General features: G+C 39.6%; 1 protein-coding gene across 1 annotated transcript in view; it reads left to right on the forward strand.

The window, feature by feature from the left end:
• Positions 1-15,731: 15,731 nt before the first annotated feature.
• LOC111260992 (adhesion molecule nephrin) overlaps positions 15,732-25,580 on the forward strand; it is a 60,269-nt gene continuing 50,420 nt past the window's right edge. Inside the window, exons 1-2 of the mRNA XM_086968542.1 lie at positions 15,732-15,831; positions 21,049-21,249. Coding sequence (XP_086824668.1) covers positions 15,732-15,831; positions 21,049-21,249 — 301 coding nt within the window. The remainder of the gene's footprint in view (positions 15,832-21,048; positions 21,250-25,580) is intronic.

Here is a 25,580-nt window from a genome sequence, read left to right on the forward strand (position 1 = left end):
CTAAGGCTTCTAAATATTCCTCAACGCTATTTTTGTTCTTGCGTGTACTTGAAAATTTTTCCTGACTAACTTGTCTGGTACAAAATGAGCACCGTAAGATTTCATCGAAAAAAAAAATATGGATATCAAATAGACCTAAAAATGGAAACTACATTAGGTGGTGCTATAGTCTGTGGGGCACTGGGAGATTTATCAGTTTGTTCCGTCCTATGGCTCGTAAAAAGCTGCTTATTGAAACGCAGAGGTAGATGGAATAATAAATGATCGATTGTCTTTTAGCAGCTGCTTAATGCTGTAGGGGTAGATACAGATGCTGGATTTCAATATACAGGACGTCAACGATTGGCAACTGGAAGAACGCTGATGAACCTCGTCTTGTTTGTCCACCACTGTCAATGATGCCAACGCCCAGCGAAAAATAGTGTAACAGTTGGGTCGGAGTGGGGCTTGTTTTTTGATCCAACTACCCAAGTCCACACGGGCGTTCAGTATCGGTTATTCTTTATTAAAACCAAAGAGTATAGAGCTCAGCTATCATGTGGCATGTTTTCGATTACTACACAGCTGAGATTTTGATTCTAGACAAGACTGACGAAAGGCTTAAATATACATATGTTCAGTAAGAGGCTTGGCCTCTTGGACAACACTGGGTTTGGAAGCTGCCGAGAGGTAAGAAACAGTCCACAGTTTGCAGTAAATAAGCTAGAACTGTCTAGAATATCTGAGTGCGAATCTGAAACAATGCGAGCAATTCTGATCCAGTTGAAAGTGTCGAAACGACACGTCGATACCTGGGAACGCGGAATCAAGTACTCCGTGTGTGATTCGCCGAAACATCACGTGGGGATATGTTGAAACAGCCCTTTTCTTCTCTAGTCGAATCGACTCTTGCGCTCATATCGTTCTGCTATTGAGACCTAGTCGAGCTAAGTGATGAACCGTTTAAAACGCTGGGTCAGCTGTGTACGTGATGTGCGTGTTGCGAAAATGCATTGAGGACTGTGATTTACAGTCTACGAGGAAGTCGATACTGTGCAGTTCTTAGAGGACGAGGTCAGCAACCTTCGTGAAGGCTTAGAGGTGCTGCAGAGAGCAGCGGCGTGATAGTAATCTCTAACCTATCGCGAAGCCACTTTGAATGGGAGATGAGCGAATCTGGTTGATATAATACTGATGGAAAAGGTTACGCAGCTTCGATTCAAATCATCTGCTCATTTTGAAAAATCCTTAAATTCCTGATCGAGTATGTAAGCTCTCATCCTACTTGCTTTCTATTGACTATCGAGGCCGTCTGATATTGTCGCGCAGACTTGTCACGCCGGCGAACCTCAGCTATAATTCCTTTACTTCGAGATCTTCTATGTTCGACTCAGGACAGCCGTACAATAGTCGGCTATTGGCAGGGATAGACATACAGCTAAACGGCTATTATTGTCAAAAAAGCCGAAGCAGCATATGGCGAAATTCCTTTCCTGTAACACAGTGAACCTCTCGTGCGAAAATATTGCTAAGCTCCTTCCTGCTTCCTCTAGATGCCAGTGCGGCCACTTATCCGGAAATGACAACCTGGCCCACCAACACAAAAAATGCGCTTCATTTAAAAAAACCGAAGGAAAACCTGTTAATGGTTTGATAATTTGAGTGCCCGAGTGCGATAACAGCTTCAATCACTCCTATACTTAACCTGAGTATAAGACTATAGGGGTCCTCTGATGTTCTAGGATAAGTGCTGACCGCCGAAGTTAGTGGTCCAGAGGTGACCAACAGATTCGATATTTAACTGTTAACTGTTTCGTATGTTAACCCATCCCCTGAATTTACGCTGGGCCGTATGGGCTGGTTTTTAGGGTATGCTATAAAAGTACGCTACTTTGTAAGAGACGTTTTCTCTTTGAAATGAGCATCCAGAGAATAGCTTAATCGACCAAGAACAGGACAAGAGAGACTACTTATGTCTAGGTTTATATATTCGAAATATTACGATTGATGGCTTTCATACCCCCCCCCCTCCCCCCGCCCTCTGTATAGCCGAAATAAGATGTCATTAGGTGTTTACCTTAGATTAGATGTTGAATATCAATACTGGTGAGAAAAAACATTGAAATGTTGTTGCAGGTTCCTTCCTTTCTCGCCTGCGTTACGCAGGCTACCTCATAGGGTTTTAATGTAGACGCTAGTATCGTTGACGCTTGGCTGGCCCGGTGGTTTAGACCGTCGAGTCTGTGCTTAAAAGAGATTCGGAGTTGGTGCCTGAAGTCCTGCTGGCAGCATCTAGCTGAACAACCTGTATGAATGAAAAAGCTTATTATTGTTTTTAATAGCATTTGTGTTTTGTTCAAGCTAGCGCATGGACGTTTGGGGTGGTATAGACGAAACGATCACTAGCACAGTTTTAGCTAGGAACGATACTTACCTACCGTAGCTTTGTTGCGCTCCACAGAGGAATGCAGATGAAATTTTAAGCGTAGATGAAAAAGTATTCTGCAAGAAAGCATCTATTTATACTACTATCTTGATAGGAATAATGTCGCCATTACGGTACTAGCTAACTCCTTTTACAAATCGAACCAAAAATTCGAGCTTTAGTTAACAACTGTAGATCAGATAGCATTACCCTATCGTATATAGAAACTATCAATGAATTTTCTATATGAAAACCATAAAAACTATGGTCATCTTAAAACGATCACTAGTTATAAATTTATGTTTCTGAGATCGGAAATAGGAAAACGATATGTGGAAATGATATATATTCAATTATAAAATGAAAGTATGTGACTCACTGTTTACACACAAAATTATATAGTCTCATGTAAATAAACATACATTTTATCTGCACAATTCAACTACTTTACGATTTTCTTGGTCTCATTATATTTGAGTTTAAGCTTTTTCGCAGGAACCGCTGCCCATCCAAAAACTAAAGCGGTGACATCGTCGACTGTCATTTTGCTGATATAAATCTCATTATGATGAGCTAACAAACCGACATCCTAATCATGAAAGTAAGGATAAGATGCGATCTATATTTTTAACATCTGCATAGCGTCCCGTTGACTTTTCTTTTTTCCTTTTGGAGAAAATAGTTTACAAGATACAGTCCACAAGTCGTCTATCGAGTGCAACGTATACAGTTAATACTCACCTATCTAACTCATACAGAGCGTATATAGGCAATATTAGTATATTCCTCTTGCAGCGTTTAGCTGTTTCGCCAGACGAACTCATCTACTTTCATAGCAATCGAGTCTTTATGTGCACCGATACGCACGCACCCACAGGCACCTAACCCCCACGAAGTCCTACATAGGTATTCAGCTTCTTCTGCATTTGTATAGAGAAGCTGTTTCAGTGACGAGTGCGCAGCTAAGGGCAGAAAAGCAGGAAGGCGGTGGCCAGTCGGGGGAGACGTAGGTGGGGCGACTGTCGCCGACACCGATGAGACAAAAGATGTTTAGGGAAGAATATTTTTTAGACCTATTTTAGATTGAAGTCAATGACAGCAATAACTTGAGAAGCAGACCAGACTGACGGAAGGGCTTTTAAATGTAGAAAATTATTCAGTCAGGATCAACCGATTAACCTCAAGTTCTCCATTCAATTTGAGCGCACAAAAGGCGACAGAATTGCTTATCATGGCCGTCACACACGCACGTATCCTAATTTACCCGATTATATCTTGTTCGCCCCGCGCGCACACCTCTGTCCACAGCAGATAGCGCGGAGTGCACCTATAAAGATGCCTTTAATAGGTGCACTCCGCGCTAAAGGCAGGCAGCGTTTCAAAAACGAATGAAATCGCACCCGCCAGTTGAAAGTGGACTCAGTTAGGCATAACAAATGTGTTTCAAATCTATATACTACAAGCCGAATCTATTATAACAACATAAATACTCTACCCGGTTTTAAATCACTGCTTTTGGAGTGCCAAGCCTCGGAGTACAGGTACGCCGGGTGAAAACCTCTAGCTGGATTTGCTAGGGCCAATGCCAAAGTACTACATTATTCAAGATATAGCATGTAATTATGTTCAGTGTGGTGGGGCGTAACATGTAGTACCCTCAAATAACTTAAATAGATTCTCCAGTGGCCTTTGAATATGGTATCAGGCCACACGTTTCTTATTTCTTTCTTCCTTACCTGAATAAACTGTTCCTATAGATTCCAAATGAAACCAATTTAATCACACAATGTAGATGCTATTTGGATTTGATCCAAAATTGAAAGACATACGTGAACGCTATTTTGTCGTCCTATTAGAATAAAGAGCATAAAACAAAGTACAAAATCGGCTATTAGTTCCTGAACTCCAATCTATCGAGGTTCGGTCCAAAAGCTTGTAGTAAAGGCCCACTGCCTAATTTTACGAGTGCCTATTTGTTTTGAAAATCTGTAAGTATTTTCAAGCATCTTCAGAAGCACACATTTCAACAAGTAAAACAACAGACATTCCACGTTTGCCTGAGGCAGACGGAACATCGGCTCTTCACTTGCACGCACACAAATCTCTTCATTCAACGCAGATGGTGGGAGTGTTTAGTGCTGCGAAATACTTGCAGATGCCACAACGCGTACAGCGTTGGCTTTGTGACTACTGTGACACCATGAGTTTTAGTCAGCTCTTTGTGTACGTAATGCATGCGTCAACGAGTACTTGACGTATTCGGTCGCGAACGGTGACAGGAAGTGTTATCTTCAGGTTGAACCCTGATTAGTGTAATAGCACTTAGCCTTAAGCCTATTTTCGCTTCGCCGTTCCACAGAACAGATAGTTCAAGTGGTGATCCAATAGACGCGAAAACGGCCACCACGAATGGCCTCCTCTGATAATATTCTCTAGTCTAGACTTCAAAAGCCTAGCTTGAAAAAAACAAATTGAGTCAAAAAAACCGATTTCGTATGATGAATGATAGTCTGCTGGGGATAAAGTGGACCCCGAACCCCTTATTACCTAAAATATAGTACAAATATTCCAGCACGGTGCATTCATAATCCTTCAACGTTTATACTCCTCAAATGCGGCTGTAGGAACGGCATGAGAATATCATACTTAGTGAGAGTTTCACGATTTATAACGTCAGAACGCCTTGATACAGAATATATTTTGCTGGTATCGATGAGCATGCGTGTTCACGAATATATTCTAACAATTAGTAGAGGCAACAGATTTAAGATCGCTTTTAAACAGTACTGCGTAACCGTACGATTACTTCAATGGCTGAGTTTTGACTGGCTGTCTCCCCCTGCCTTGCTGTAGTGTAAAGAAGTAAGTGTAGCTAAACGTATTTTTTACGTTTAGATTTGATACTGTTATATTTGAAGCATTTGCATCTTTCACTTGTTGCTGTTACGTATTGATCAACGACGACTGGAACGTTGGCGATGCACCCGGCAGCAACCGCTTTGACCTCTCACTCGCTGCACTTCACGACTGCCTTTTTGACTTTTTGTTTGCTCCGCCTCATCGTCCGCGCGCCCCCTTAAATTTTATCGGCAGTGTTTTCGCATCCGATTACTTCCTTCAAGCAGGCCTCGACGGCCGTCAAGACGACAATCTTGGCATACCAGCTATCGTGGCAGACCAAATCCGTCTAGAGCAATAACAGTCGCTCTGTAGAGTAATCTGCTAGGGATACATATATTCGGATCTAGTTAATGAGTCTACCATCCTGCCTAATGCAGGCCTTTTTAAGGTCTGTCGATCAGTTAATCGAAGAGTAATTGGATTTTCTTGTGCCTATTCAGCCAGAGAACTGAGTTAAATACTTTTGCAAAACATTTGGTTTGTGCGTAACGGTAGTACATTGCTTTATAAAGTCACCCGCTCATTGTCGCAGCTTATCGAACTAAAAAATGTACGGATGTCAGCACTCATCATAGATAATTCGTAGCTATGTATATCTTGAAACAAATACGAAAACAATGCCAAATGGTTCTTACCGGATTCTAAAATGTCTCCCTAATTCTATTGATTTATACCGCTATAACTGTGCAGGTGATATAAATTGTCTATTGCTTTCAAAGTGCGTGGCTTCATCACGACGGATTTAGATTAAAATTCAGGCATATATACACCGGGTTTTGTGCTGTAGGTTAGCCGTGTGAAGCAACCCGTAACGGCTTGAGTATTGAATGTAAAACTCGAAGATACTATGACCGCCGATCGACAAATGTATGTAGTTCAATGTTTTTGTTGAGCTCTCCCGTTCTTTATATAGATTATGAAAACTTAGATACATTTGACACCTAGAGAGTGTTTAAAATGACAAATGGTACATTTTTTACGCTACTGAAATTATGTACGCAGCAAAGTGGCCTTTTATATTGCTTATTGCGATCAAATACCAATATTATTTTGAAATTTTGACAAACAGTAATAGTTTGCTTGTTTTTTTTACCAAGTCGTAACGTTGAACATAAGGGGTCACAAGAAAATGTCGGGGGATAGGGAGCAGTAAAATAATGGGGGATGAACAGCATGGGTTAACCAGCAATAGGGCGTGGCCTCGGGCTAACTACAGTAGAAACTTTGAATGCTCCTTTTTTCGATCCCCGTCCGTCCTGGCGGCGGCTGTTTCACCTTTCCATAAGAACAACATTGCGATATTCAACTGTTGAAGACATCAGTGCTGTCATCGACTCGAAACGAAAAACTTCTTGACGACGACAAAATGACCAAACGGGGATACCCATAACAACATCTTGCCCTCAGGGCAGACTGTGAAAGCTGACAGCCGCAACTTCTCCTGATTCTCAGAAATAGCTTAATTGTAAACGATCTCTACTTGTTAGTGATCGACAAAGCCCCTTTCCTACGATCATAGTGAAGCAAAACTGGTAATATCGTCATTTGAGAGTGAAACATTTATTTATAGATTTTATTTCCATAATAGGGTATAATGTGACTCTTTTTGATGAAAAAAAGGGTATTTAAAAGAAGGTCGATTCTTAAGATAATATTTAACTTTTCAATGTTGAAAGTGACAATTGTGTAATGTGATCAGACTGGAGTAAGCGATGTACTCCAAAGCACTCATCAATGCAGTTGAAGGTTTTGAAGGAATGAAGAATTTCGAAGAGCTGGCAGACTCCCCCTCAAAATATAGCAAACAATTACCAAGCGGATGCATCAATGCGCGGTTAGGTTAAGCAATATTCGTATAAAGTACGATGTATCAACACAAATCTAGAGTATCTTGCAAACATTTATTTAGCCATAATCATACATTAATTAGGGGATTGTCCACTAAAATAACTGGGGTAGTAGACTTCGAAAATATTCCTTTCACGGATGTTGCTTTCTATAGAACTTCAAGGCGGGACTGTACTAAATTTAGCAGTTGGCAAATGGTATGGCAAAATGACTGCCGATGGGATTCATAGTATGGAATTAAGCTTGACCTACAAAAAGTAAAGACAGGCGAGAATTTCTGCTGCGAACATGGCCCAACTTGTTTAACGTTAGTTTGCTTTACAAACAAGGGGCAAAGTAATCGTTTGTTTGCTATGGAGCTAGAATAGCAGAGCAAAGGATTAAGTGAACTGGAGCAGTCTGAAGCGGCTGGCCTGTTAGGCGATAGGAAAGGAAGCTATTTACTAAAGGGAAATCAAGCAAAAAATGGGTGGCATCGTAAATGTTTTGATCAATATAAAAAATATTTTTCCTTGCTTACTAACTTAACTATAATTGAAAATTCACTGTGATTGTCTTTGCTTTTTTCAGTAGTCATGAATTTAATTAAAAGGAAGTTTTGTACCTGCCACGGAAATATTCGAGCCAGTGTCCCTAATAAAATCTGTAATTTTTTTCTGCACCGAAGTAATTTTTTTAAGAAAATGGAAACAGCTCTTATGGCGAAAACTTGAATCCAGTTTGAGGCTTCGCAGCATTTAGTATCTTCAATCGAAAATTTTGTGCGAAACAGTCAGTGTTGTGCTGATTGGTGTGTATAACTCACGTGTACATTTTATTTGAAAACTTCAAACAGTTATAATTTTTGTTACTAATGATTAACATATAATTTGATTGCGTACGAGCGCATTGGACCAATGGTAAAATGAAAAATTTGGGCTAAGACATTTTTAGGCTGGACTTCGTCCTCTTTTATATTAAAAAACGACCGCCTGAGAGTATCTCACTAGATCTGTTGGTGACCTATCCTTAATCCTTCAGGAAGCTTTGGGCCTAACACAAACTGTACACCAATACGTCTCTAGCTACAAAACGTTTAAAAACTATCTATCTCAAATTCACTAAAGTTTGAAGCAGCATGACTGGTGTAGTTCTGCTGTCAGTGATCCAATCAGCGATAAGGATGATGTACAATGCTCAATTTAATAGAAATAGAGAAATAGAAAGAAATAGAGAAAAAAGACCGTCGCCAATAACAGAGATACTTAAATATTAGCTTGATTATCGACGAGAAACTTTTGAAATTTGCCAAATATGTGACCACCTCAACTTTGTTACAGGTTTAATATAGATCGGTTAAGAAAAACTCGACTATCTTTTTCTGCAAAAGACACCATCTAAAACACCCGCGTATATCAGCAAACGTTTTGTAATATTATACACACAGGATGACGTGTTTCCACGTTCACCGAATATGTCTCTCTAGATACCTTAACCGTACACGGCACAGGGTGAACGTCCCCGATAATATATGCTATCGTTATTCCAATGAGATAGCTCAATAGATAAGAGAAAGCGAAGCTTTTAAAAAGTGTCGGAGCATGTATGTGTGTATCGTAATGTAGAGAATACTCATGTGGAACACAATGCATGAAGGGAACATCTTTGAGGAAGTGAGATACAATACAATATAGGATTGCAAAAGCCTAGCTCTGACGGACTTGAGTTTCTGCAATGGCTGTTTCTCACCATACTGCTAAGGATGATCACAGGCAAAAAATGACGATTGTCTCGACCACGCTTCGTTATGATCAAATCGAGACCCAGTAGGAAGTATATACATTTTGGGTACTTTCGATGTGTATCAATAGCGGTTTTGCGGCTATTTAACAAGATGCTTTGAGATATTTCAGCAGGATTGACAGAATGAGCAAGAGTGCGTTTTAGAATGCGGCTTCCAATAATGCCGACCAAGGTTGAGGAGCAATGACCGAAATGTCAGTACTAAAAATAATGAGAATGGATGTAGGGCTTTTCTAGACAAGCATTGATTTGAAAAACGTTTGGGTTTTAAATGAATCTTTATGAATTTAAAAATAGAGACTATTGTTGAACCTCGTATATAACATACGTCATCACACACCAAGTCAGAAGAATATTATATAATTATATTGTTGTACACACACATCACTTTTGTGCGTCTACATACATTGCATATTATGGCTCACACTTATAGGTTATTATGTTTTATATATATATATATATGTATATTATATTAAATGATAGTCTTATAGGGCTGCTTGTTATTCAGCAGTAATTTATCAGCGAATTTGTATGGTTCGTTATGACATGTCGCGTGTCCAGAAGTAGATAATTCTCGCACATTCAGAGTTAATGATAGAAGGAATCAGGTAAATGTGATATCAAGCTTTCAATGCTTTCTCTACTCTAGTGGACTTCTCATTAAATTACTTTTTTTCGACTCACTTGAGACGAAAAAGTTTGCCCTACGTATACTACTTGCCTCTAAAGTCTCTTTCAGTAAAAAAAAAAAAAAAAAAAAACTTTGACAACTACCAGCTGTGAAGAAATCGTCGTTCCGGATCTCTATCCATCGACTCCTAAGCGATCGACTTATAAAAGCCCTACGGCTGTTCCGCTTTTGCAAGGGCCGAATCCGCTTTTCAGTTCCATCCTTCAATAAGACTTTACAGCGCGGAAACTAATGCAAGCTTTCGAGAATCTACGTCCGGATAAGATCTGCAACGAGCATCTCAAATGCGTCGCCGTTCTGGCACCGTCCTGAACGTCACTTTGTAATAAATGTTTACAACTGGTACACTTTCAGTCCAGCGGTAAGCTGCCACCAAGATGCTAAGATCGTGATTTGTAAAGGAAACGGCAACCCAGTCGGGCTAGTATAATGGTAGCGAATAACGGAAGGAAGCGTTCGTTGTGAACTGCTTTCCGGCTTTTTGACTAATAATACAATGGACAACTACTTAGCAAGCGTACACTGTGTCCCAACGGAAGTATGGGGGTTCTGGAAAAAGCGTTGCACAGAAACGGCGCGTAGAATCCTGATGGCCGACGTCAGGAACGGTGGTTATGTCGCACAATCCGCTATACGGGATATTCGTCGTCTTCAGGGCGGTTTTGGACTCTGCCTGCTGGGCTTGGTGTCGTTTTGAATGTACTCAACCCTCTCGTTGCGATTCAGCAGAAAAAGAATATAACCATCGAGGACGGAGCGGCTAAGCTCCCGCATTTTGCCTAGATCACCGGCCTAGCTCAGGGATACGACCTAAGCGCACTCTGATTCCCGATTTTACTGAAGGGCCTTCCTGATCAAATAAAAGGGTCGAAAAAGTCTGTCGAAATGGTTTTGTATGCTGACGATATATGACGCAAACAAGTTTTAAGTACAGTAAGTCCGGTTCTATACAGCGGTTATAGATAGACCCTAAAGCTGACCAAAGCGGGGTCAAAATGAAGCTGAGAAGGTGAGGCAGGACAGCGGCTACTGACGCCTTCTAGCCCGCTAAGACATTTCTAACCTATGTTACCGGTTTCCGTACGTGGTCTGTTCTGCAAATGGCAGATGTTTCGCTGTACACGTCGCCGATAGATGCAGGAAAGCAATGTTGGCCTTATGGACGATTAAATCGCCCCATCACTTGTCTCGTGCAACCGCTTTCAGCTTGGTGGTAACGGAACCCTTTAAGACCAACGTTAGGAAAAGGCCCGCGGAGATCGATGATGATTTCTTTACCCCAAGTGCGACAAACCGGCTAAACAAACATGTTGAACACACTCCATTGTGCATGGGTCACCGCAGACCTTTGGGAAAGCAGGTCTCTATAGGCCTGGTTGTACAAGTAGCTGTTCCATATCGGAGAAAACCATGCCGCTTGTTGTTTTTAGCTAGTATTTTAAATACGGTAGCTTGGAGTTTATCCTAAGTTGCCACATGCTTTTTCCTCTATTTACATATCGATTATTATACAACGGTAGAAACACAGATCGTTAGTTGACATCCCGTTAATAATGGAAAAATGCTATATAATTTGCATGAACAAATATGTTTAAGTTATTAATACCGATAAACGTCTGGTGTGTGAAGGAAAACCTTTGCAGATCCCTTACTTAGTAGCAGGGAAATAACGCTCAATATAAAAAAGAATATATAGAAGCCGAAAGAGATCACTGTTTTGATTCATTTGCATTTGTTCACTTACAATTGTACAATCTTAAAAATGCAGGACGCCATTTTTCCAACTTCTTACGATTACTTAACTTGTTTTAAGCACTATGCTATTGTATATGACAATCTAATTATCGCGTATCCATGAATTATATGACTGAGTTTGACGAGGTATACTTTTTTGAGCTTAGTGAATTGTTATTTGTTATTAGGATCGATTGATGGTATGATTTATTATAAAGTAAATGTTTGTCAAGAGTGATTATCACTAAACCCTGGCGTACGAACGGTACGTGGTACGAGTAAGGTGTCCTTCCATTGCAGTGCAATGAACGAAGCAATGTGCAAGCGGCAAATGTTCTTAAAAAACTTTTTAACAGTAGCATAATCAAGCGTTCTGGTTTTGTTCGGATATTTTTAAACAAAAATACGTGTTTTGTCATAAATACGCCGGTCTATATAATATGCATAGTAAAATACGTTGATCTGTGCAAAAAAAGTACTACTACTAATAATAGTAGTAAAAGGTAAAATAATAATAACAGGCTAATCGAATATGGCTTCCTCGATAACAACCTTGTCTTCTAGACAATTTCAGCTTGCTTTCTACATCCTGTTTGAAAGCGATCTAAAAAAGGTAAAACTTCATCGACAAAGCTGAATATACTTTTGCGCATCTCTAAAGATTGTTATAATTAATAAGGCCTAGGAATAATTATATCGTGATTAATGTCGCGCGCTGACCGATTCTGCTGAAAAAAATGTAAAGTACGTTATTGAAGTGTCGCTTCATTCCATTAAAAAAGCGGGTACATTATATTAGTTACATATACGAATCGTCCGTCGCGCCCGCGGATCCAACGCGAATCCTCGGAGCTCTTTCGATCATTCTATAATTTTTCATCATTTTTAAAGAAAGAGCGGAGAAGTACTGTCTCTGTGAAGCCCACAGAGCTTATCTATCAAATACTAAGCTTCATGTAAGCTTAATAGTGGACTCTATTTTATTAAGATGATCATAAACATGCCAGTTGTACCATATTATCGACAAACAACTAACAAAACACATTTTGACCCTCGCTCCAATGTTGTTACATATTTTTTGGGTTTGACCTTTTAAGATAGCGATATGGTTACATTGAGATGAAAAATCTCTATTGAAACTGAAAGCCACTGTGGAAATCGGGTTCCATGAAGATATTATGCCAGGATCGTGTACGTTTTTTTCGCACGTAACATATAAGTTCTGGTAACCTTAATGTCTGTGCTAACTAACAGCTTCGTCATTGAGTTTGATCGTTACTCAAACACAAAATATATATAAGTATTATGTTTCGAATCGTTCACCATTTGCCCCATCTTATACTTTACCGTTTTGCCATTCGATCATATTTTTACAGAGGTCATTTTTAAAGACTCTGTGAACTATACCCAGTGCAGCAGGTGAAATAAACGTCAAGACAGTTAAACAAAAAAAAACATTATATTTATTTGTTTCCGATTAGAGGGCAGTAGTAACATAGTTACATAGTAGCTTTCAAAATTTCGTATTGTTAAAACCGTTCAAACTAAAGACGGCTTACTGATACAAAATTATAAAGTTTCCAGAAAAAAAAACAAAGAATACCTGACATTTCTTTTTGCACAGGGTTATGTATGTGTGCTGTTATAAACCACACGTTAGAGTTCAATATAAATTACAAAAGAAAGACTCGTGTCTCAAACCATCAGATCAGACCCTTTATAGTAAATTACTGGGTTAGCAAAAAGTTATATTTTTTTAAGTGCTCGCTTTATCCGCTGCTGCTAATTTTTGCTAAAATTAGAATGGAATCCGACATCCTTGTTGGGAGCACAAGCCGCCGTTAGTTTCAAATTAAGCTTATAGTGTGTCAGCGACGATCACAGGTTTATTAATATTGCTTACAATATTGTTATCGTTCACTTCTACATCACGTTTGCAACACGTATTCCCGTATCAGTGCGTATACTAAATTAACATTTCAAATAGCCATGGTTGTAGCTGCTCTTATATGGTTGCTACCAAATTCGATTCACATAGCTTGCCACACAGTTCTGACCGTCGGTTTGTTAAGGAAGACTTTCACCCCTTGACGACCAAAGATCACCAGTTTTTACATCATCAATGTTCTCCCCTGTCAACTTCTACTATTCTCAAGGAGCATCGCTTTTTAGTGTGTGTGCTCTCCATTCATTTTTCCCAAATGAAACTAAAAGAGCAGCAGTAGCAATGAAAACAACGTCCTGGACTGCTTTGATCAGGATCCGTGACGAACACGCCGTCTTTACGTCTTGCGATGACCCTTGCTATGTCCGAAGGAATGTCATGGTAGTTCCAGTGGACAAGATCCGCGCATATGCCTTCACAGTAACTAACTGAAAAGCAGTCCAAACAAAAGGGTCACAGTAGAGTTCCTGCACTTTCATGAACGACGCAATGTCTGTTAATCTGCTAGTATAACTAGCAGGACGGGAAGACTTAGCGTGGATATCATGCTGGTATGTAAACCCCTATCAGCTGTCGTTGCAACTGATCTCTCTCTTTCTCCGTGTTGGTCCTAAAGCAGCCCGCAAGAGATTAGCACACGACAGAGATGACATAGTCACAGCGGGAGAAAACTCAACGGAGGAAAAACCTAGCGACAGTGGTTGCGCTTTATCGATGGCTTACCACGATATCCACCAGAAGTTAAATAGCGCTGATGGTACATAGACATTCATTGGCAGTGAGCCGCCCGTGCTGACCAACTAGGCGAACACCAAGTGGTGTCCCCCATTGTTGCAAATTCTGTTCAATTGTTAATGCCTCTACTTCGAGCAGGTCTAGCGTCATAGAACGATGACGACAGTGTAACAGCAGCGGCAAAGAGAACGTTGGTTGAATTTTTTAGTTTCTCGTATTGCTCCTTTTTTCGCGGCTATTTCCTTAAGGAAGATGGCACCATTATGGCCTACGACTCTGAGGAAATATTGAAAAATGAATGAAAAATTTCTGCATGAATTGAAAAGTTTTGTCTCGAGCCCGATGGGTCAGGAAAGTCTGTATTTTTCTGAGTTGTTCAGCTCAGTATTTGTCATAGGGGAGAAGTGAAGAAGTTTAAGGCTGCTAAGAGAAACAGAGCAAGTGCAGCGAATAAGTGGAATGGGGTTATCGAGGCAAAGTTGTGTTCCTCATAGTGATCAGACTATATTCTTGATGGGGTCGCTACCTTATCACGTTGAAGAAAATTGAACATTGTCCTTTGATCTGCGTTCTGCTCGCCCACTCTTTGTTCTCCATGCGTAGTTTAGTGTATAATAGGCAATAAACGGACGTATGAACAGATAGACATATAAAGTGATAGTTAGTCGGCTAAAAGGAATACGGTAAGACGGATGATATATTGAGACTAGGCTGCGATATCTGCCGTTATTTATACTTTTTTTTTGTCTACTCTCGTATTTGCGTCTTTTTTAAATAGATTAAACATTACTTTGTCGCTATACGAGGCACGGATGGCAGTAATAAACGATGTCTTATGCCTGCTTCGCAATCCCGTTTCTCTTGGTTAAATAAAGCATTAATCTTAGATACTGAAATAAAATTGTTTGTTGAAGGGAAAAATAAGAAAATCATAATATGAAAAAAGTAGTACTCTTTTTTCGCGAGAAAAATAGGTTGCCTAGTTAAAATAAAATAGTAAGTAAATTAAGAATGATGAATTTTCGTAGGAACAGATGGTATATAAACAAAAAAAACTATAGATGTACGCTTTTCTGAGTCAACGAAACAAATTGATATAGTTTATGTAACTTACAATATTACAGAGATCAATTAGTCTAAAACTTTCAAATATCAGAAACAGCGTACACGAACACTACGGACAATTTGAGCATGAGCAAGGAAATGCATTCTACTTTGTACGTCTGTCACGACAAAAGAGAGACTGTCATTACTCGAGATTCAGGAGGTGAATTTGATGAATCTCATTGGTATGAGTTCCACGTATGTCATGTACCAGATTTCCTTAAGCACTTCTCTGAAGTTCAGCGATACTTAGAATTGATTTCTAATAAGTATGATACTCTCGCGGCCTATTGAGAAGGAAAATAAATATACGCATCTGACGATATCACTGCATTGATTGCCTTTTATGAAGGCACCGTAAATACGCGCATTATTAAACAATGTCACCTGCTGTTCCTTATCGGAGTAACCCTTACATCTTACTCCTCTGCTTTCGCCGAATCCCGGAAGGAAGGGAACTATTTGATCTGCTGTGCTTAAACATTCTTCTTTAGTACACACATACGCACACTTAACTAAACAGGAACACAGCATGGGTTTGCTGGCTGTCTGCGACAAACAGAGAACAATATATTTCTCATTTCCCAATGAAAACCAATACACCCGACTGCGATAAACATGGCTCGCCGACCATTGCCGAACGTGATGTACCGGGACGACACTCTTCACGATCAAGCGTATTTTCATGTGAGTTCCTCTAGCTTCTCCTTTTGGCCTGTAACCCCAGTTAGCATGTCGTCTCGATGTGTCCAGGGCTATAGCTATGGCTGGTTGTCTGATTCGGTGCTCTACCCAACTGAGGGTCATAATATACTCGGTGTAGTATTGGTCTTTGACGAGCATCTAGAAGTCGTAAGGTGGCACCAACGGACTGCGGGCGCTGTAGGAAAGAAGTACCATTACTAGATTCAGCAGCCGTCCTTTAGCCAGGTGGTTCCTTTTGGGCTTTTAGACCCAAGATTACGTTCGTCTTGTGTGCTTGTATTAAGAGTTTAAGATGGCATATACTCCGTTGCCCATGCGATGCGTGGGATAAGCCGAAGCTGACCCTTCAGGAAGATATGAAGCCCAAGACGACTTAAACTTTATCAAAATTGATACGTTTTTACGAACTACATAAACATGTATAATCTGCCTAGGAGAAAAGATTGATGAAAAATTTGTAACTAACCATCCTTTTTTCAACTACGTCTTTCCATTTAGCTCGAATGTAAATAACGTTGATGTGCCAACGACCCGAGTCTGAGTGTGAGAGAACGACCAAGCGGACTATTGTTTGCAGTAAGCTTCTGCAGATATTATTGCAGTGTTCTAGCGTTTCTTCCAGTTATCTTCTATTGATATTACTGTTTTCAGGGGTTTTTTTCCTTTAATTCGTCTGCATGAACACCAACTGGCTTTCCCTCTGGGTTTTGATATGATTAGCTGTGTTAGTTGTAGGCTATTGAGAATATGATCCAAATTTGTGAATCTTCTAACACCAACAGCATTTCTAAAACCAATAGGTTTTCTTCAACACGAAGCTATCATTCCTGTCCTTACAGTTAGTTATTTTTAAAGAAGAACTTTTAAAATATGCGATAGAAAGCACATGAAGCACCCAACCATATTTCCTTGTGGGGGCAAAAATGACGTTGACATTTGTTCCCCTACTTATATTAATTTAACAAGCTGACACATGAGCGAACCGGCTTTAATTATTTTCCGGAGTGACACTCATGTTAATAAGCAAGCTGCTGCGCCAGTCGGCAACCGCATCCCAGCTCCTCGACAGGGCCATTGCGAGGGTGCACTCTGATGCCCTCCGAGCACCTCGTAAGTCTATGAATTCATCTAACTTTACGTGTCATAATGTTTTGCTAATTTAGGTATTTCTAATCGCTGCGAATGCTTAAAATTAGAACGATAGGCACCAGAAAATATGAATAGTAGCCTTACGGCAAGTTCGCCATTTTTTATAAATTTTACACATCGATTAGAATTGCCTGAATTGAAATGGCTCATTTATAAACTGGTCGTTTGTTTATCTTACTTTTAAAAATTCTGACATAAATTATGTAGTTGTGTCGTGATCTTGTTTGCGTAACATCACACGGCACTTTAGACTCCCATGAAACGCTAAGGCACACGCGTTTTTATGGACTGGAAGCTTGCAGGTCCTAGACAGTGTATCCTTTTACATCACGCGTATATTAGTCCTATCTTTAGGACGTTTTTAGGTTGACAGTCAGTAGCCTTCATCTACCACAAACAATGCTCCGGTTGTCGACCAAAAGGCTAAGACGTCAGGCCATAACGTTGATCTGCCTAGCCAGCTTAATGTTAGAAAATTCGCGGAAATTGTGAAGCTTCGTAGCTCGCGAAGAACACAACGTATCCTTCTCACGTATAGCTTATATCATGAACGGTCGGAGAAAACGGCTTAATTCGTATATGTCTATGTTGCCAACATCATGTATGAAAAGTTTTTCTGGGCAGCCAAAGCTTGTTGATTTTTACAGACAAGGTTTCGTCATTATTGCAACTAAAGATTAGCCTTCTTCGATGCCGCCCCCCACTGCGAGCAAATAAATTTTTATTATTTTCCCAGGTAGCATGCAGAACGTTAGCTCAGCTATCTACCCATTTACTGTTACCTGGTGACCAAGCTTATCCTATTCTGACCACATGAGGTGGTAACAGGCCGTTATCCGCGATCAACCTAGATATACCCAAGCATTGGTGCGTTTTCTGTTGAGATATTCCTGAAATTCTGTATTATCGATGACTTCAGGTGCAGTTGTACCAGCAGTGGCAAACGTACGTAGTGTCATTTTGTCGCTCTACTTACCCGTTTGCTCAGACTCGCAAAACACGCGTGTTTCTCAGAAAGAAAGAAACCGGCAGATGTTGATCTTAATATGATACTATGACTATATGCTTAACCCAACCGTTACTACAAAGCCTTTGTCGAGTTTGTGTGCAGCATTATTAGCAAGTTCCCTCATGAGAGAGGCGATTAAGACCGTGTACAATATTAATATCAGTCCCACTGATACGTTTCGAAATAGGTAAGTAAATTTATATAAACGCTTGGACCGGTGCAGCGGATACAGGGGCGGCATGCACTGAACAAAGCTCTGATCTAAGAGACTTTTGCTAAATGACGCAATTGGCACAGTATACGAACTGGTAGGCGTGTTAATATGATTTAATCTATCCCATGATATACATGCACCCATGGTTATCAAGAGATAATTTGTAGGAATCGATCGCCTCACTGGGAATCGACCCTTGTTTCTGAATCGTTGTAGGCGCGAGAAACCAACGCGTGAAAATGGGGTTTAGAGTTTAGGTCGTAACTTTTTCATTGCCTGCTCATGGCTATCTGAACACTTCCCAGTGGCAGTAAACGAGCTGGCTGAAATTGTGGAAAACTCAAGACCATCCCTTTCTCGACAAATCGATCGAGTTACAATTCTCAAGCTTTGCTCGAGTTCAGTTAGATACTGTACAAAAACAAATATTTCTTTATTCATGAATTCTTTTAATTCCAAGGTAAAAGTAAGCCACCACCGCCGTTACACCATGCGCAGCTAAAGTTTGCCTTGAAAAGTATGTTAGGTACACAAAGCTGCTATTATGATTTGCATTTCACAAGGCTCGGTAGCAGATTTGCCTAGGTCTGCCGCCATAACCTTACCCCGGGGAAATTCAACTTAGAGCCCAAGGATCGACAGTGAATTGGGCCTCCTTTTAGCAGGGTTAAAAATCATTTCGATGATGTAGGCAGGTCGTTCAGTTTGGCAAAAGTATTCGACGTGTTTGTAATGCTACCTTCCAGAATCAAATTCGAAATTCGGAAAGTGCTATTTTTCGAAATAGGGAATTGAGCATGAGCACGTTTACAGTAAAAGGAAGGGCCTGGTCCCAATGACATTCAAAATGAGTAGAACTTGTAAAAAGTTTATGCTGTAATCTGGTGCTGATGCCAATTAATATATTTCAGCTATTTAATGATAGAGGTAACATAAATGTCCGCCATTTTTGTCCGCATATTCAAAGGTAGCCTAATAATACGGAGGCGCATGAAAAGATCCCTATATTGATTTGATAGGCATTTGTTGCAAGTAAAAGAGGCAAACTGGCTAATTATGACATAAAAACACAACAATCGAATTTAAACAAGTCGTAAATGACTATACGATATATACATGTAGCATAATCGTGGGAAATAAATACTGCATCCATGGTTTGAAACTTGTGAGCCCTGCCTGAATTCCTGCGCTTCCCTCAGGGGGGAAATGGCCTAACGCGCCCGTTGGCACGGTGCCAACGAGTTGCGCCTGTATGATAATCTTCCAAATGCAAAAACATTACCAATGCCCGTAGCACAATATCTGTTGGACTAGTTATTTATTACTTTATATCCGCCTGGCCGTTACGCTGCTGTCGTTTTCTGCTTTCATATTTGGCTTGCTCCCCGTTTAGCCTGTAACTCAAGCGGAAAATTACTGTATAGTTCCAGATAAAAGTTCATGCATTTTATTTTGCGAGCGTTAAGGCGAGTTAAGGTGGAGAAAGAGTGTGTAGGAGAGGCTTTATCGAGCCTTTCTTGACCTTGCAAGTAGTTAAATGTCGCCGACATTCGCTTCTCCAGATGTTTATAAGAAGGGCAATGATATTTCAACCAAACAATCAATTATTATTTACATAATGAGAGGTTATAGTATCTGAAAAATGACCATAATTTAAATTTTAATGATTAAATTAAAAAAAGATTAACTTAAAATTTAATTATAGTATTTAAATTTAATTTAGTCGTAATAAACTTAATAAAGTTCAACTTTTATTTTTGAATATGTCTATTAATAATACCAATAACTATACTACTATATAAATAATACTAAGAAAAATATTAACTTGTGAATTTAACGACACAGAAATATTCTCGATAATATCTTTTCGATCTATATCTATAATAGCAAATGCAGATACTTCTATTCTGGAGAAAATTGTTTTTTTCAGGATCGTTTTTTATTTTTTTTTATGTTAATATTTTAGTAAATCATTTTAATAATCGACACTGGAGTGATTTGAAATTTATTCCAAGTTTTATTGCTATCCTCAGATTACGTTTACTGTATTCAATGGAAAATTGTTTGAAGCAATTATATGTACGAAGATTATTGGTCATCAACGGTGTTGATCTTATAAATATACCGATTTTAATGTAGAATACGATTTCAATATAGAAGGCGATATATTAGCTAAGGTGGATAATTACTGATATAGTTAACTGCTCTGGCGAGATAGGCAGGCCGTGCATTCACTGCATTCCATTAGAACTTTATAAGACCTCAAGTAAAAAAACGTTTAAACGTTAAAAAGAAATGCGACGACCTACCGCAAAGTGAGATGCTGAAATTCGCCAGAAATATATTTTAGTAATGATCGATGGTAGATTTTACACACAACAATAATACTAATTTAAGCTTATAACATAAGCTTAAGTAAAAAAAAAAAAAAAAAAAAGTATCTCTTTGTTGAGATTTGTTTTATCGATATATTTCGCTAAACTTGAAAGTAATTGGCTTTTAAAAAAGAATATCATATACTATTATTACTGGACTGTAAAGCTGCAGCGCTAATTTTAGTATAAAATACGTTGTGTAAAAACAATGTTGGGGCTAGTTCGTGGTGCCCAAAAGTTAGTAACTTATTTTGAGTAACCAGGTTGAGGGTTTAGACAGCGAAACATGATAAGTTTATATAACTTACGTGCATGACGTTGTCGTTTTTGATGAATTTTACAAGTGAAGGAAACATTTTTATGCAATACTTCGTATGCTAACCTGTGGGTGTTTACTCGACTAATGTAATTCTACGATTTGCCATCTGCTCTGATTTAACCTTTACTTTTAGTTGTCAAAGCGGAACGCGGTGGATCTGCTCGTCTTCCATGTGACATCGAATCATACCTCGATGACGAACCCACGACTATCAAATGGTTTAAGGATAACACATCATCACCCTTTTATATCCTTGAAGATGCTCGGAGAAGGGGTATCTGGAATGCCAACCACGACATCAGCGTCGAATGGGCTGGACGAGCTTTTTTTTCAGGTAAAGAATTCCCTTTCAATACCAAGACCAAGCTTCGTTAATATTGAGCCTTGCCTGACTGGGCAATTGTTCTATATAGCCTTAAGTAAGAGAAGCTGATGGTTGTAGAATACTATCGAGTCGTTCTGCACCTCGGCCCCAAACTCGTTGAAGGTAGATTTCTTCTTTAACTATATGGTTCAGCCTTCTAATATGCATCTTTTGCATGAGAAGTCAGTCAGATCTTGAGAGGTTCAAAGTATGGACAAAACTGGTTCTGATCAGACTCGATCTCATGTCAACCAACTGGAAAATAAAAGGAAAAAACATATACGTTAGAATAGTTAGCTATATAAGTCCTAGTGTCACATAGTACTTGTATTTAACAGAGATTTTAAACAGTTATTATTATGTCAACCGGCTACCGCGTTTTTCTCTCTCATTAGTTATTTTGTTATGTTCTACTCGTAAATACTGAGTCTTCTATTATAATTATTACCAAATCAACTTACGGCTTAACCAAGGCGTAGCTATTTACGCCTTCATCAGGGTCATCCTCTTTCTCGTTGCGTCCTGTTAGCGAAACGCATTGTAAGTAAATTTCGTATCCGTAAACGAACGCACTTAAGGCCACTCTAAAATAACTCGTATTAGGCCATGAACATAAATTTCGTATTGCGCAGGAAAGTAACTTCCGCGGTTTTCTTGTTAGGCTAAATAATTTTTCTCTAAAAAATAATAGCATGGTCACAGATACTAGGAAACGAACAGCTCTGGGAATCGGTGAATCCACATAGATCCACACATCAATTTTTGACAGAACACATCGATCAGACTCCAATCTAGATTTAAAGAAAATTTTTTCCCTATAACTGTGCTATTCACTTAGACTATCTATTGAAGGCCGATACTTCCCACGTATTGCAGGACGTATGCTCCTTTAAATACTGTGCTCCCAGACAGGTCCGTTTGACAAATGTCCTGCCATGAATCGCGTATGTCCGTAACTTGTTCATATTCGGAGGTGTCCACCATTATATAATATATTCTGTTATTAACACGAACCTCTGTGGAATCGACCTAACTTATAATACTTTTATACTTTAAACTGCGCCTACTTAGCCAACAGCAATGTTTGTCTTCATATGCCACTAACAATATTGTAATGGCAAGCGTTACGGACAAACACTTCCCGATCAGCTGATGGGTCAACACGAACGAGCGCTAGGAGCCTACCGCGACATAGCAATGACGGTCAGCTGATGCATTTTCTGTACAGGTTTCTTGTCCGTGCGGAGAGGATCTTGCCTGAGACCGGCAAAACGTCATGAAAGGCACGGAAAAATAATCAATTTGTTTATTGCTAAAAAATGCATTTTCTTTCTGTACGTAAGCGTAGCGTGTCCGGTTATCGCGTCCATTTTGTAATACTGTTTGATTCAGACAGTCTACTAAGTAGCTCTATATGGCATTTGATAACGACGCTGTTTTGGCATTTGGCAGCCATCCCTGACGAAACATTCACTCGATCTCTTGTAAAGTGTTCTTGCTATTTAGAACGTTTAGCTTATGGGTTCTAATCTGGGGAAAGATCGGGTAGTGTGCCCCTCTTTAGCGAATCGACTATCAGAGTATTATTAATGTATAAGATTGCATTTTCTGTGAAACGGAGTAAGTTAAGCCAAGATGGCGAAGGCGTCCGTTAAGTTAATGACAATTGCGCGTAAATTGTCGGACAATATAGAACGTAGTTCTTATTTCAAACGTACAAGAAATAGATTAACTTGTACGAAAAAGACGTGCGCAACGTCTTGTGCGATATCTTCGATGGTTCTCTCTCACCCTATGCGTGAATGAACATCGATACATTTCACTGTAGTTATACGAACTTCGGCACATTTAAACCTATCTAGTACTTTAATATAAGTTAATAATAAGTAGCTTGTTCGAATTATCGTACCTTACCGACCGAGAAAGGCTAAGACCGATCAGAATAAGGTGCCGCACTTCAATACCGTTTACTGCTGCGCCTGATTGAACAAAGTACACAGTAGCTAATATAATGGGTTATGTTGGCGGGGAAAGGAAGGACCCAATTTTTTTGCCGGCCAAGTAAGTTAAGCGAATAAAGATGAATTACGAAACAATACGAAATCGATTGTATCAGAGGGGTATTTGGGTATTACAATGCCGGCTGTAACTCGCAACTCAATCGATTGGCAATTCGTTTTATTGGTGTGGCGAGGTCCCTAAAGTTACAGCCCTGCCGACAGGAACGTGTCTGTAGCAAAAGCGTTAGAGGTGTTCCTCAGCTTCTCGACCGACCAGGTGTTGTGCAGGAAGTTGTAACAACTTCCTGCACAACACCTTCCGAAAACCTTTTTATCAGTAGTAGTAGTATCAGAAAGTGGAATTGTGTGCTACCAGAGCGTTTGACTTGGCTAAGAGTGCATTAGGCGGTTTTTCCGGCAATCCTTCTTCGTCTTACCACGGCTAGCGTTTTTTTCTTTAAATTTGAGATACACGGACGAGGCCCTTACTTATCTTATAGTATCAATCTACTTTATTTGAGAAGTCTTTCGCATTCCCAAAATTCTGCGACAGTGGCACAGAAAGGAAAACCTATTACACCTTTCTAAACAGTAATCTAATAATGACTAATATACGAAAGCAACATTAAATTAAAATGAAAGCTATTTAAATCACTCCTTTTTCCCCTTATAAATGTGCATGCTAGGGTCGAGTGGGTTAGGTTTGTGGTCGAATAGTAGGCGCTATCTATATGTATCGCTCGACGTATCGACCTGCAGCTATCTCTATACGTGCGCATCTTTTTGGTTTTGAGATAACCTACCTTCCTACAACCCATCTGAACGTGGCAACTTACTAAGAAACTTTAGCAACACAGGATGCGGTCTCTTCGATTTGGAATGGCAGAACTGTCCAGAGCTTGTTTTTTCAGCTGCTTTACACGATAGCTATTAGCGGTGACCAACCTCGACCCTACAAACTAGTGCTCTAATTGCTAAAGTAACGAATCTTTATGTCTTTTTGATATGATAAGGTAAATTCGTTGGCCAATGCTTCTCCTTGACACGAACTCTACGAATACTCTATTGTGTCATCCATTCATACAAACATTACCACTACGGCTCTTATGGCGTTGTCTATATTCTGTTAGACGATCGTTTGTGCAGTTTCTTTATCGGCTGACCTCTTTCTTTTTATTTTTCTCTATATAGCGATAGACACATTTATAACATATACTACATTAATTCAGCTTTACGATTGCGTGAATAGGGAAAATAATTATAAAAAGCAGCACTTTAGTCGGATTTCAGCAAAAAATGTATTGATAATATACTCATCGTCACCCTATATGACCTACGCTACCTCTCAATTAATTAACTTATTTCGTTTCGTCAGAAGCCTTCCGGCCCACTGTTGCAAGATTTAGTGCTTAGTTTTTACAACTTTCTTCATCGTAAATAGTACTTGTTATCGATTTCATTTGCCAGCCATTAAAAGAGGCGATTATCCGTATTCTCGCAGCCTGACCAAAAAACCTGCCCTTCAAGCTGTTGCATTTCTCTCTCGCAAAGAGGACAAATCTTGCCGTGTCGCTTGGGCCTATTTTGCTAGGTAGACTCATTTACTTGATAAAATTAAGCTATAAGCACATTCTGATCGACCGTCTCATTTACTTTCCAGTGCACAAGACCTTTGCAGTCAAATGCAGATCACGGATACAGGCTCAAATTCAAGCCTGAGCCTACGTCGCAGAGCTAGCCATCACTTTCCTTACTTCATGCTGACGTAAAGAAACCACTTCTCATCGCTTCGGCCTAGGCCGAGTCAAGTCTTTTTGCGGTTAACCTCGGCATGTATATCGACTCGCAAGCAATCAAATTCGAAAAGGCCATTTTAGAGTACTTAATATGTTGGCTCTTACCAGAATCTAGTATATTAACCCAAGCGTGGATATAACTGTTTGCATAGGAATGTGCAAAATTAAGTAACTCATCCGTCTTTACGTTTGTGTTGGGACCCCTGCAAAGGTCATTCACCGGTACGGGTTATGAACGCTTTTTGATCAAGGCTAAAATAACGTATATCGAAAACCTAACTTATGAGATGCACCTCGAGCTGAAAAGGGAACCTACACTGCAATAACCTGAAATAGTTTGGCCTTTGGTCATGCAAAGCTTTAATGCTCAATAAGCAATTTGCTAATCGTTTATATTTCATAAATCTTATTGGCCATAACCCACGGAGACCATATATCCCTGTAAACAGTCTTATCGCTACTAAAATACCCTGATATTTCGGAGAAATTAATTGAAAGTGATGAT

Source organism: Varroa jacobsoni, unplaced genomic scaffold (assembly GCF_002532875.2).
Source record: "Varroa jacobsoni isolate VJ856 unplaced genomic scaffold, vjacob_1.0 scaffold_56, whole genome shotgun sequence".
NCBI lineage: Eukaryota > Metazoa > Arthropoda > Arachnida > Mesostigmata > Varroidae > Varroa > Varroa jacobsoni.